The sequence below is a fragment of the Silene latifolia genome, chromosome 5 (genome assembly GCF_048544455.1).
Source record: "Silene latifolia isolate original U9 population chromosome 5, ASM4854445v1, whole genome shotgun sequence".
In the NCBI taxonomy this organism is placed as follows: domain Eukaryota; kingdom Viridiplantae; phylum Streptophyta; class Magnoliopsida; order Caryophyllales; family Caryophyllaceae; genus Silene; species Silene latifolia.
The window spans coordinates 50,357,831-50,371,701 of record NC_133530.1 but is presented as its reverse complement, the minus strand read 5'-3'; the positions used below and the strand labels follow the sequence as shown (position 1 = coordinate 50,371,701).

General features: G+C 35.7%; 1 protein-coding gene across 1 annotated transcript; it reads left to right on the top strand.

The window, feature by feature from the left end:
* Positions 1-1,920: 1,920 nt before the first annotated feature.
* On the top strand, positions 1,921-3,473 carry LOC141656099 (CRIB domain-containing protein RIC4-like). Its single transcript, XM_074463021.1, has 3 exons — positions 1,921-2,093; positions 2,794-2,934; positions 3,147-3,473. Exons 1-3 carry the CDS (start codon positions 2,009-2,011, stop codon positions 3,383-3,385), a joined length of 465 nt encoding a protein of 154 aa, XP_074319122.1. The 5' UTR covers positions 1,921-2,008; the 3' UTR covers positions 3,386-3,473.
* Positions 3,474-13,871: the final 10,398 nt, after the last annotated feature.

Here is a 13,871-nt window from a genome sequence, read left to right as displayed (position 1 = left end):
TATGCTCAAATAATTTTAAACTAGTAGCTTAAATTGATCCACAAGAGAAATATGACCAATAGGAAAATAGTGATTGCATTAATAAATATTTAATTTTAATTGGAAATTTGGAAATTGAATAAATAATTGAAAAATATGTTAAATGGCTCCAATTAAGCAACTAGTAAGTTGCATAAACCATTGGAGTATATTGTAGTTTAAAATTGTTGTAACGTAAAAATATGAGGTGGTAAAGCTAAGCTAGTAGAAACTAACTTACCATTTGAGATGCTATAAAATGAGTTATCATCATAACCCAACTCCTCTTCCTCGAAACCCTCCAATCGACACTTATTCTAAAGTCACAATTTCAATATATTTTATTAGACGTTTTAGATTTTGTTAAATCACTGGCTACCTATTGTGTTAAAAAAAAGTACTTCGAAATAATTAATGAAATGAAATGGAGTATTAAATTCGTAGAAAAAATATTTTCACAATATTATTATGCCAATATATACTCAGTTACTCATAATATTTATTTGGTAAATTCAGATATATAGTATAGACTACTAAAAAGAGAAGTGAGCCTCCCAAAATATGAGAATGACATTTGCGAACTACAAGAAATCGGAGGAAGTGTATTTTTTTAAGAAAAGCTACGTTATGTTTAACGATATTAGTAGTTTTTTCTCCGTGCAAATCGCTTTACTACGTTTTATAAAATTTCCATTGGCATATTTTGATAAATGAGATCAAAGAAAGTATTTTGAGAAACATTGATGAGTAAATTATAGTCAGTTCTATACATGAGACTTTTTTAACCGCAGATTGCTATTGGATGGTACCGAGTTTCAGTACGATCTTTTTACGTAACTTTAAAATCCATCAATTTAATGAATCTTATACGGAGTATATTATACACGTATCACTCGATGGCATCATTTTAGTTTCCTCACTAGATTTATACAAGCATTATGCTTACAGGTCACACCTAGGGATGTTAATGAACCGAGCCGAGTCCGGGGTTGACCTTATTTGGATTGTGCTCAAGAACCAAAACTCATTATCAAGCTTGCGAACTTTAACTCGAGCTCGAGCCAAACTAGAGCTCAAATCGAGCCTATATATAATTGTTAATTTTTTAATTTTTTTCTTCCGATATTTTCAATAACAAGGCTCGAACATTATATGTTAGAATATTTGGCAAATCAGTGAGACATTTGATATGTGTGATAGAAAGATATAATCATGTAAAATATAAGTAATATCTTATCTAATCACACAAGTTCGAGTCGCTCGCGAGTTTTTCGAGTCGAGCCAGCGTTTGCTCAGCTTGACTCGTTAGGACTCTCGAGCCCAAGCTCGCACGAGCCGAGTTTTAACCAAACCGATCTCGAATTGCTCGTAAGCTGTCTCGTTTCATTATCAGCCTTAATCACACCCGGTATTCCGGCAAGAGTGAGGCGTAGAGTTATATACATGTTAATTGTGATTGACAATATGGAACAAAAGTTAAACAGATGACCACACCACACACCCTTTGGATTATCATATTAATTTCCATTGATGCAACTAGAGAAAAGATGGTGGATTGGTCAACCAGAAAGACACATATAAAGTGTATAATCAATCAATTAAGTAGAATGATTTTAACTTAAACAGCAAAACTACTAAAAAAAGGGACTTACAATCAACAATTAGTTGGTTGAGTAGAACAGTTCCACCAACTAATTTAACTACTCCATCAATCACACATCTCTTCTCTACATTCTATCCATCTCATTCTCCATCATTTCCTCTTATTACTCAACACCAAACTCACATCAATCTTTACTTATACCTTCTAAATTAAGGGTATGTCATTAAGTCATAATCAATTTATACCACGTTTTTAATTATTAGGTTGCTTACTATAGCCTTTTAAGGCATTACTATATACAAGTACTACTTTTAAGGCACATTATTTACTTTAGGGGATATTTTTGTGAATTGAGGTAGTAGTGTTAGTGTGGCCAAATTAAAAGAGATGAAGCAAAGGAGTGAAAGATGGTCGGTGTTTCGGTATGGGTTCGGCTGTGCTTCTGGGTCAAGTGGTGCTGTTGATGCCTCAGGTAATCCTAGCTATCACACTCAAAACATTACATTTATGTACTATGATCCCTTGTCTTATTGTAGAGTATACTCCGTATTTGATTAATTACAATTGCTGCAACATCTTTTTGGTGTAAATGAATTTACAAAGACAGTTTCTATACTAACGAGTTCTGACCTCAATTAATCAGTTCAAAGATGTGCTACAATAACTTTATCAACTAAGTTACACGGTTTATTTTCCATTGTCTGCTAACCATATGTCAACGTAATCATAACCACCAGGCTAAGATCATATCGTAACAATTGACTTCATTTTGAGATGAAGTTTCAAACCGATTTGGTTATTAGAATGAAATTTCACTTACATGAACGTGTGCAATTATAGTGCTTTTTGTCAATAAACTATCTCAACCAAAAGTTTAAGCTAATGGTTGGAGTTCCAAGTTCGGTTTTATATTCAAACACGTCCCCTCACACAAATGCCCTTTGGGCTTGAAGTGTGGATGCAACTGCATGCTTCCTAATATCTGGTGCTAATATTTTACGTGTCTACCTTTTTTTCCTATGGGCAATTTCGATGAGTCTACTTCAAGTGACCTAACAATATTCATTTTATACTTGTAGAGTATTTCCAAATCAATACCAAATGTCCCAATGAACTACTCCTACATAGTAGTGATAATTGACTGATATTTTTGTTTGTTTTTGTTTTCAAAGGTATACAAGACAAGAAGCAAAATGAGCTATGCATCATCAAGAAAACAAAACACCCTCTACGATTAAGGCTTCCTAATGCCAACCTATACCATGGATTTCGAAGATTACTTACAAGTCTCAAGCGTGTCTCACGAATATTTGGTAAGTGAAATTAACCCAATTAACACATTTTACTATATATATCCGTCGAATGAAAATTGTACATTTATTTGTAGTTTTGTACTCTTGAAAAAACCCTTATATTGATCGGATATCTTGGGCAAATATATTTATAAGTCCGGCCCAAGACGCGATCTCTAATTCGAGATAAGGTTGTCGGTCTTATAGCTGTTGAGTTCATGAAATATTTGCAGTTTACAAGATAGAAATGGATGAAGAGGAGAACGAGGGCGAGATGGAAATAGGCTACCCAACGGACGTAAAGCATCTAACACACATAGGATGGGATGGTTCGACGACAGTATCGAAAGCGGGAAAACAATGGGAGAATCTAACCCCTTCAGAGATCATCTCTTTTCCATCAATTTCACTTAAACAGTTTGAGCTTGCAATGGCTCAACAAGCTGATGCGGCTGTAAATAACAACACTTAATTAAATGCAATAACATCTCATTTTGTTGTATATGTAGAATTAAAACCTTTTAATTGTTTGAATGGATTGACGTGAGATTAGCACAAAATTAATTTTCTTGTTTTTATGGGTGGATTTCTAATTAGTTTACCTTTAAGAAAATGGGTCCTATTTTTCCTCTCCAACTAGTTTTTGAACCGTGCCCGCACGGGCGATATTCAAAATTGCATTATAAATAACATTTATATTAGTAATTATAATTGTCCTAATTTATGCGGTGTATATATATAAAAACTCATTTATGTACCTTTAATGGAGTTTAAAGAAATAACTATTGATATTTACCACATCATAAAAAAATCACCATACGCTAAAACCATATACGATGTGCATCACATTCATTTTATCCGTTCTTTGTATTTCTGCTAAAAACAAATCCTAATTAGAAAATAAATGAATTCATGTAATTTGTTTAACAAATTCTAATATTGACCTTCTTAATAAGTCAATTAAGATTTTTTGTGACACCCTCATACTCCAAGTGCCTTACCAGGACCACTTAGGTATAAGGACGTCACCATCTTGGTTTTCCGAGGCAATGATAATCATAAGACAATAACGAAACATACTTAAAAGTAAATAATGTTTAACGTGATTACATGCCAATACCAAAACTGTTAAAAAGAAATACAAGTTCTCAAAACTGTCAACTACTAACAACTACAAAATGTTCGACACAGCGGAAGACTTCTAAAACTGCTACGTGATGACTCATCCCAGCTATCCCATGCGCATCGTCTCATACCTACTCAATAACTGTTCACCACCCACGAATAGATCACCATAGTTTTTAAAACATTTAAACGGGGTCAGTACTAATTACATAAAACAAATACCATAAAGGAACAATGTCACAAACAGCACAGACAGCTAAACAAAGCCCAGTCTCCATCTCAAATCTCCACACAACTGACTACACACTAAAGTGTGTAGCCCTGCCAAAGTACCCATCGCAACAAGTACTCCACGCCGCTAGTGGCGGACCGCAACCGTTCCCACCTAAGCCCCGCTCATCTCCATCGAGCGATAAACCCATGTTCATTAATGTGCACATCCCTTCTGTGGCGGGTTCCACAGAAGACGAATTAAGGGCGTGAAGTCACTCCCGCAAGTGACTCCACTCAGCCAGGGACGCATCCCGAAGACCACAGACAGATACAACAACAATCAACGATATTAATCAACAATACAACCAACAATATAACCAACAACCGTCACAACCACCAACAATATACTTTAACAATAATCACAATGAAACCACCAAACACATCATGTAATTAATACTGAGTAGGGAAACCCTACCTGCAAAAGCAACCACCATAGACGATCTAGCAGCTATTCAGAATTCTCCTCTACGAAACGTCCTCCTATAACATGTATACATACAATTACTACCACATACATACTAATCACCCAAAACCCTCAAAATCACCTAATTAGGGTTTTAAAGAAACTCAACCAAACGCTATAAAAATTATACAAGGAACTTACCCTTCACACGATGATCACAACGGCGTAAAGAACAAGATGATCCGACTCTCCTAGCCTTGGAGATTTGCCAACAACGCGACGAGAGAGAACTACGTAACTTCTTTTTCTTTTGAAACTTTTTAGAAAAGTGAAAAGTGATGAATAAAGTGACGGAAACCTTTAAATATGAATCACGCGTTATTAACAAATCCCATCAAAACAACCCGTAAAAGTAACTTACTCGATCGAGTAAGTAACTTACTCGATCGAGTGACCCTTACTCGATCGAGTGTCACATATACTCGACCGAGTACCTATCAGGCAGACTACTGTTTCGTATCCAAACATACTTACTCGACAGAGTAAGTCCTACTCGATAGAGTACCCAAAGACATAGAAAACTGTAGTATTACAGTCTTCCCTCCTTAAAAAGAACTTCGTCCCCGAAGTTCAACCCATACATAAAAACAAACATACTAACTCGATCAAGACACAACAACGCAACTAGGAACTCAAAACGAAACCCCACCTATCAAACAGGAACTCTTAACACCAACTCCATCAACTATGCCTACCTCCACAACATGTTTCACGATATCGTATCAACTACATTATAGTCTCCCTCGACACTAACTCCATACACTACCAACTACCATCCACAAACGCTGCTAGCTCCGTTTCACTAACATATTATCCACTAGAAAATCCAATATCAAGACACTCATAAACATCAAACGGAATGTTATATTCTACCACCCTTAAAAGGAACTTCGTCCTCGAAGTTTACTCACACTCATAACCTCATCATCCAACTGTCAACGCTATAGAACTCATATACATCATCATCCAACTGTCAGCACCATAGAACTCATAAACATCATCATCCAACTGTCAACACTATCGAAATATTCTCACACTCCTAAGCATCACACTACTACAAGCACGACCATGACCTTTAAGAAAATCAATCACAACAAATATCCATCCTTTATGCTACACCAACCCTCTACTTCCAATTATACTACAACATGTACAACCAACAAACTCTCTTCCATCACATCCTACTCCTCTTAAGGTAAATGTTACGTCCTCGTAACTTACTATACTAGATCTCTAGCTATATCTTCTAATTATCCTCATCAACATGACATGTCAAAGATAACCTCCTATAATCTAAACACTTACTACTCCTATATCCAAGGCCCTCTTACTTAAACATTTCTCATACCTCAACTCATTCTGCACTCCATCTAACCAATACCACAAAATCCTTAGCATAACCAACACTCCAACTCTTCCACATTACCACAACACGACATACCTCTCTAGATAAAACACCTATCGCCAAAAAAAACATAACTCACGGTCCACACTTGCTACGCACACTCACACTAGATCCTCAATTTCTTTTCTTTTATTACCCCAAAACTCATTCATTACTTAACATGATACGAATTTCCAACACCATATACTCAGTGTCTCAATAAGAGATTATGAACCACTTACAGCTTCCATATCAGTACAACACATGTTCCACACGTCACGCAACATTACTATGTAACCCAATGCCTCCTCTAAAAGAAGATCACAAGTAATCCAACAACCTCTTGTAACTGTGTCCCATCAACAGGATGTTACTATATCATAAAAACAACGAAAACATACTCACTTCTCTTTCATATCAGACTCTATCCTCACTTCCAAGCTGAAACTGGTAAGAAACATCAATAAACAAAACAACCGTCTATCTGTCTAAACTGAAACTCACGGGAAACAGCAGCAATAAAACAACAATCTATGCATAGCAGGTAGGTACTTTCGAAACTCGAATCGTAATCATCCCGCCTACTCCACCACAATCAGTGTCGGCATCGCAACACCACCACCAACAGCCGCACCGCAGCGCGAAAACACTCGCATCACAACACGAAGTATCGTGCCCGGATCACCACCCGAGGCACAAAAACCACATCAATAGACATCACAACCACATACAATTCCCATAAGCACTGACTCAGTATAACTTTTCGGACAAGAAAACTTACTCAAAACTGCTTTACTCGATCACAACACAACATATTATACGGAATAAACAGACAAGAATCTCATGAATATCATCCATACCTTTTCACCGAATAAACATATATCATGAATACACATACCAGCATAACTAGCCATGCCAGATCACCCAAACTATCACTTTTGAACATCATTCCATTAGATTACCGTACCCAACATGCATTACAGAACATTCAAATAACAACTTTATAACTATCACACCATACCACTTCTTGTGAGGTCAGAACCTCACACAAACATTTATACACATCATAGACCCGTAATCACATCCAACTAGTCAATCCTGATCACGTAAGTTACCACCTGATAAAGGTTACCTCTCGCCCGAGCTTAACTCGTATGCCCCTCATACACATTCTTCCATTCGCATAACCGCACCTTCTGTCATATATAACCATACAACTAACACTCACTACTAGAAACCGCCTCCTAAGACTACGTTTTATACTTCTTCACAACCATACATATCAATCCGGTCTCTACAAAATCAACCTCTTTAGAATGACCCTCTTTCCTATTTATCATCACCCTTAACCACTAGCGACAACACCTCAAAACTACCACCATTCGGACATCAAACCTCTTACACTCATCTCTAAACATTATGATTTCTTTCCTATCTTTGGCTAACATCCCAAATAACGAACATCAAACCCATCAACAAAATTACCTCAACACTATTTCCAATTCCATCCTTAATTGTATCATCACCCAACTCACCACTAAGATCTCATATCATGCATATACTCTACCAATTTCTTACTCCCTTAGTTCCTCAAAACTCATGACTAATCATGTTGTCCTGAAACTCCTATATAACCATTAACTAACATCCTCATGGTAGTATCATAAATCTCGACGATTCCTTAGTTCTATATCACATAACTCCGGTCAACATTTTTCTCAGCTTACTTTTATCCTTCTTTTCTTTTCACACTCAACAATACCAATTAATAGTTCAACTCCTTATTCCTTCTACCTAACTCTTTAGTAATCGAGTTACCCTTTCTTTGCTCCAAAACTCAAATTCCATTATTTCATATTAGTACCATCTCAATCTTTCTTACCATCGATCTTTTCTTATCCTGCTATTACTCACACTTATCACAAATCAGTCCAGACCATCTCATGCTATTACTCACACTGATCTCCAATCTTCTTTTTTTCTAATCCCAAAACTCATTCACTATCTGCAAATTCACGTCGCGACATGTCTCCTATAACTTCACTATATACCACTTTTCTTAATCCCTCTAAAATAACCTTTCATTACATACACTCTTAACCAACACAATCTAACCATCTCCCTCCATAACTCCTTACACATATTGAGTTGCCATTATCCACATCCTTCCCTTCTAGCTTTTCCTTTTCATGTTCCTTAGACTCGCATCATCCCTTGCCCATATACACTTACCTTTACATTACTCCACACACAATCATATCACTCTTCTCATCCCACCAAACATGCTTCATGCCTCAATAAGCCTTACCAAACTTCCTTTTCTCTTCCACTGCCTATCACAACCACATATAATTCATGTCCTCCCCACGGAACTCATACTCACCACAGGTGACACTCCTTACGTCACAAGATTAGGTAACTTACGGATCTGGATAAACACATACGTAAAACAATGATAAAGAAGCAATATAACGCCTTTGAATTAAACATAATATGCAACGAAGTCAAAAGATAAGCATATGACCCAAAACAGGGGTCACTAGATCGAGTACATGTCTCTCGATCGAGTTGGTGGCTTACTCGATCAAGTAGGTGAAGGTCAGAGACACGTAAAACAAATTACCAGGGCTACTCGATCGAGTAAGGGCTCCTCAATCGAGTAACAAGAGGTGAACTCGATCGAGTGAGGGCCACTCGATCGAGTACCCTACGCATTTTCCAGCACTGTCCAATTTTCGTAAAACGGTCATAACTCACTCGTTTCTTGGCAATTTTGGGCGTGTGAGCTATCGTTAGAATCGTAAAAGAACAAGCTATCACTTCCAATTGGAATCACACCGAAATAATTTATGCATCTCAAGATATAACAGTTTAAAGACAACTTTGCTGTAATCAGACGACATAACTATTTGATTTTCTCTTTCAAACAACTTAAACATCAATGAGGTGAACAAAAGCGACTCGATGCTTGTAAAACAACTATCCCTAACCACATGTTACTACTTTAAAAAAAACCAAACAATAACATCTATCATGCTCATATAACATTCAACTTATCAATCATGTACTACCCGCATGCTTTAATTTTATAACTTTTCGTAACACAAAACATACTCATACATTACAAATCCTATTTCCATGTTACTAATGCAACAATATTACAAACCCGCTTTGTCACCTAAACATATTCATAATCACAAAATTCATATTCTCATGTAATTGACACTCTATCTTTTCCAATCAATTCTTCCCATTCCAACCACATACTTCATCTAACAAGTGCATATGATACAACAGTAGACAAGTATATAAACTTATTATTTAAGTTTACGCAAAAAAAATTATGTAAAATCATGTCACGTCCTCTAATCACATGTTACTAGTATAGACACATTATAAATATTTCATCCTGCAACATCATTATTCATCACATATTATCACATATGAACTACTTCCTTTTTCCATCACATCATTCATCATTCTCACATACTTTTCCAACGACTCCAACCAACATTATAAACCAACTATCATTCAACATGTTTTTACCCAACAACATACAAAATCACACCGATTCATGCCACACATCACTATATAGGCACACAATTCACAAAATAAACACATAGCGATCCCGACTCAAATCCCATGGTGACCGGTTCAAAATTGTAGGGCGAGTTCGTGACTTTAGGACGTCTCCCAAGTCTTTGCATTAGCTCCTACAACTTCTACCCGGGTTCATTTTAGTTTGACTCCCTATGTTAATTAGGTTCATTGGTTACAGGTTTCAAGATCATTGCTCTGATACCACTTTGTGACACCCCCATACTCCAAGTGCCTTACCATGAGCACTTAGGTATAAGGACGTCGCCATCTCGGTTTCCCGAGGCAATGATAATCATAAGACAATAACGAAACATACTTAAATGTAAATAATGTTTAACGTGATTACATGCCAATACCAAAACTGTTAAAAAGAAATACAAGTTCTCAAAACTGTCAACTACTAACAAGTACAAAATGTTCTACACAGCGAAAGACATCTAAAGCTGCTACGTGATGACTCATCCCAGCTATCCCATGCGCATCGTCTCATACCTGCTCAATAACTGCTCACCACCCCCAAATGGATCACCACAGTTTTATAAACATTTAAACGGGGTCAGTACTAATTACATAAAACAAATACCATAAAGGAACAATGTCACAAACAGCACACACAGCTAAACAAACCCCAGTATCCATCTCAAATCTTCACACAACTGACTACACACTAAAGTGTGTAGCCCTGCCAGAGTACCCATCGTAACAAGTACTCCACGCCGCCAGTGGGGGGACCGCAGCCGTTCCCACCTAAGCCTCGCTCATCTTCATCGAGCGATAAACCCATATTCATTAATGTGCACATCCCTTCTATGGCGGGTTCCACAGAAGGCGAATCAAGGGCGTGAAGCCACTCCAGCAAGTGACTCCACTCAACCAGGGACGCACCCCGAAGACCACAGACAGATACAACAACAATCAACGATATTAATCAACAATACAACCAACAATATAACCAACAACCGTCACAACCACCAACAATATACTTTAACAATAATCACAATGAAACCACCAAACACATCATGTAATTAATACTGAGTAGGGAAACCCTACCTTGAAAAGCAACCACCACAGACGATCTAGCAGCTAATCAGAATTCTCCTCTACGAATCCTCCTCCTATAACATGTATACATACAATTACTACCACATACATACCAATCACCCAAAACCCCCAAAATTACCCAATTAGGGTTTTAAAGAAACTCAACCAAACGCTATAAAAATTATACAAGGAACTTAACCTTCACATGATGATCACAACGGCGTAAAGAACAAGATGATCCGACTCTCCTAGCCTTGGGGATTTGCCAACAACGCGACGAGAGAGAACTATGTAACTTCTTTTTCTTTTGAAACTTTTTAGAAAAGTGAAAAGTGATGAATAAAGTGACAGAAACCTTTAAATATGAATCACGCGTTATTAACAAATCCCGTCAAAACAACCCGTAAAAGTAACTTACTCGATCGAGTAAGTAACTTACTCAATCGAGTGACCCTTACTCGATCGAGTGCCACACATACTCGATCGAGTACCCATCAGGCAGACTACTGTTTCGTATCCAAACATACTTACTCGACAGAGTAAGCCCCACTCGATAGAGTACCCAAAGATATAGAAAACCGTAGTATTACATTTTTATTATAGAATTTGCGATCAATTTGATTAAGTGTGGAAAGGAGAAAAAAAAGAATTTTTAGTGTTTTTTTAATGGGAAGGGTAATGAATGAAATGAATACGGAAAAATATACATAATTTAGTAATGTTCGTACATAAAAAAGCAATTTTGTAAAATAAAGCGGCGCGATTTCAGCCACGCACTAAACCGTCCCACCAACAAAGATACATCACCCCCACAGTCATTTGATCAGTAAACTTCATCTTCAATCTCACCATAATTTTATGCTTATGTCCATCACCAATCGGTTATATTTACATCTTTAATTAAAGGTTAGTTCATCATCAACCTCAAGGGTAGTTCATCATCAACCTCAATAAAAGAGTAAAACATTATTATAGTAAGATACTAAGAGGTATACAAATAGAAAGTACTCGTAATATGTCAGAGTATTGCAATGAGTAAAAATATACTGCGAGAATAGACTACATTTTTTGTGTGTAAACTATCCGGTTTAATCCGGATTCGAGCCGGGTAGGATCACTAGGGCAGTAAAGCTCTCTCTCACGAGACCTCTGGTTAAGTTAGAACAACCCCTTGCCAGTTGATCTAAGTGCTCATGGGTTAATAGACTACATTTTTTAATTGTCATCAAAACACATATATACACACAATTTTTTTACACAAAAAAAAAAACGAACACATAAATAAAAAACATTAATCATAATGTAAGATGGTCTTATATATCCATGTCTATTAAAAATCATATATTTATTACAATATATAAATCCTCCTTTTATATAATGCACTGTTTAACTTTAGTTTTGATCTTCATCAGAATCGATAACCACAATCTTCAACTGAAACCTATACATTGAAATTAGTTAAAAGAACAAACATGAGACGATAGTATTGTTAAATAATTGATGTTAACTCCATTAAATATACCTTTGTATGATTGTACAGTAGTTGGTTATTTTTTCAAGCATTTGTACTTGCGATGTATGAGCCCATCTCACCTTTGATGACCAACCTTTAAACAATTTTGATAAATTTTTGCATGATGCATAATACCAATTTGCTTTAATGTCAATGTTTGTTATTCTAGCAAGTGTAACAGAATATCCAGCCTGCTCATAAAATTAGAACACGGGGTTAATTATGATGAAATCACTTTTAATTAAATGTTGATTAAATTTAAATGAACATTTTTTATTACCGGATACTATCATTAGAAATTGTAGACAGTTCTTCCGAGTCCTGAAATAAAATCATCCCTTAGTATTGCAAACTACTAATAACTATCAAATCTTAGAACAACATACCTATTTTGGACAACATAGATAATATGTAGTAATACATATAGCTTTATACTAATTCTTCTCCACTTTTGATATGGTGGTGGACAATTGATATTGAACAACAATATATATGAAAATTACCTCTTCGTGAGTTAGTATGAAACAGATTTCATAAACTACATATTTTTTGTTGCATGCTCTATGATTTTTAGTGGAGACGCATCTTTTTTCATGTAGAGATCAGTACGCTCCCACCTTCGAACGACTTTGCCTCAAACATTGATATATCGGAAGTCAATATTAAGGTCACTGAAGTGGATATAGATGATATTTTGCGACATGTTAGTTGTAACTTGTAAGGTATTAAGGTGAATGAATATCTTAATATTATTATCAGTGTGACTAAATGTTTAATATCACGTTATTTCATTCAATCAAGATGATATGACAGCTAACTAAAATAGGCAATTTCAATGGAAATAAAACCCGGATTTCAAGGTAACAATATACTCCTATTATTATACTGACACGATTTCTTATTTTAAAAATGATAATTATAATCAATTTAGGAATATTTTTGCTTCTGTTATGGCATCCAATAAATTCGGCCACTATTCTTTTGTATTAGGTAAGTTATAAAGATTACGAAATTTTAAAATATTTCCTAAAAATCGTCAATTGCTAAAAAAACGCATGAGAATCTAAAAAGTTCATCAAATATTATCTCCTTTGGCTCATAAATATACGTTTTTCATGGTGGTGCCCCATTACTATTACTACGGAGTATATGATTTACTACTGTATTTGATTTCATTAATAAAATCTATTTAATTGTTATTATATGGAAAATGATTTAGCGACACCGGGTGTTACTCAAAGTGAGCGACACCCAGGGTATTATTGTAATTTACATATATATTTTGCTTTCCCTCCATCAAAATTAAAATTTCAAACTAATTATTGTAAAAGGGTAGTTTAGGAATTAACAATAAGGAATAATAATAATTATTATTTTTTTTTAAAAAAAAAAGATCTTAGCGCGTGATTTTCGTGCGTTAATGGTGGAAGTGTGGGTTATGATCATTAGTATTTAGTTCATTACTAATGATCTTTCCTATCCCTTAGACCATGATATAAATTTATAAATTAACAATAAAAAATTGAAAGTGTGGCATACTAATCTCCTTGCTAATTTGG

What these genes read in the sequence shown, in the direction of transcription:
- LOC141656099 (XM_074463021.1), top strand. Translation starts at nt 2,009, where the DNA reads ATGAAGCAAAGGAGTGAAAGATGGTCGGTGTTTCGGTATGGGTTCGGC. An exon ending in TGGTGCTGTTGATGCCTCAG is followed by an intron (nt 2,094 to 2,793) that starts GTAATCCTAGCT and finishes TTGTTTTCAAAG; the next exon opens with GTATACAAGACAAGAAGCAA. An exon ending in GCGTGTCTCACGAATATTTG is followed by an intron (nt 2,935 to 3,146) that starts GTAAGTGAAATT and finishes AAATATTTGCAG; the next exon opens with TTTACAAGATAGAAATGGAT.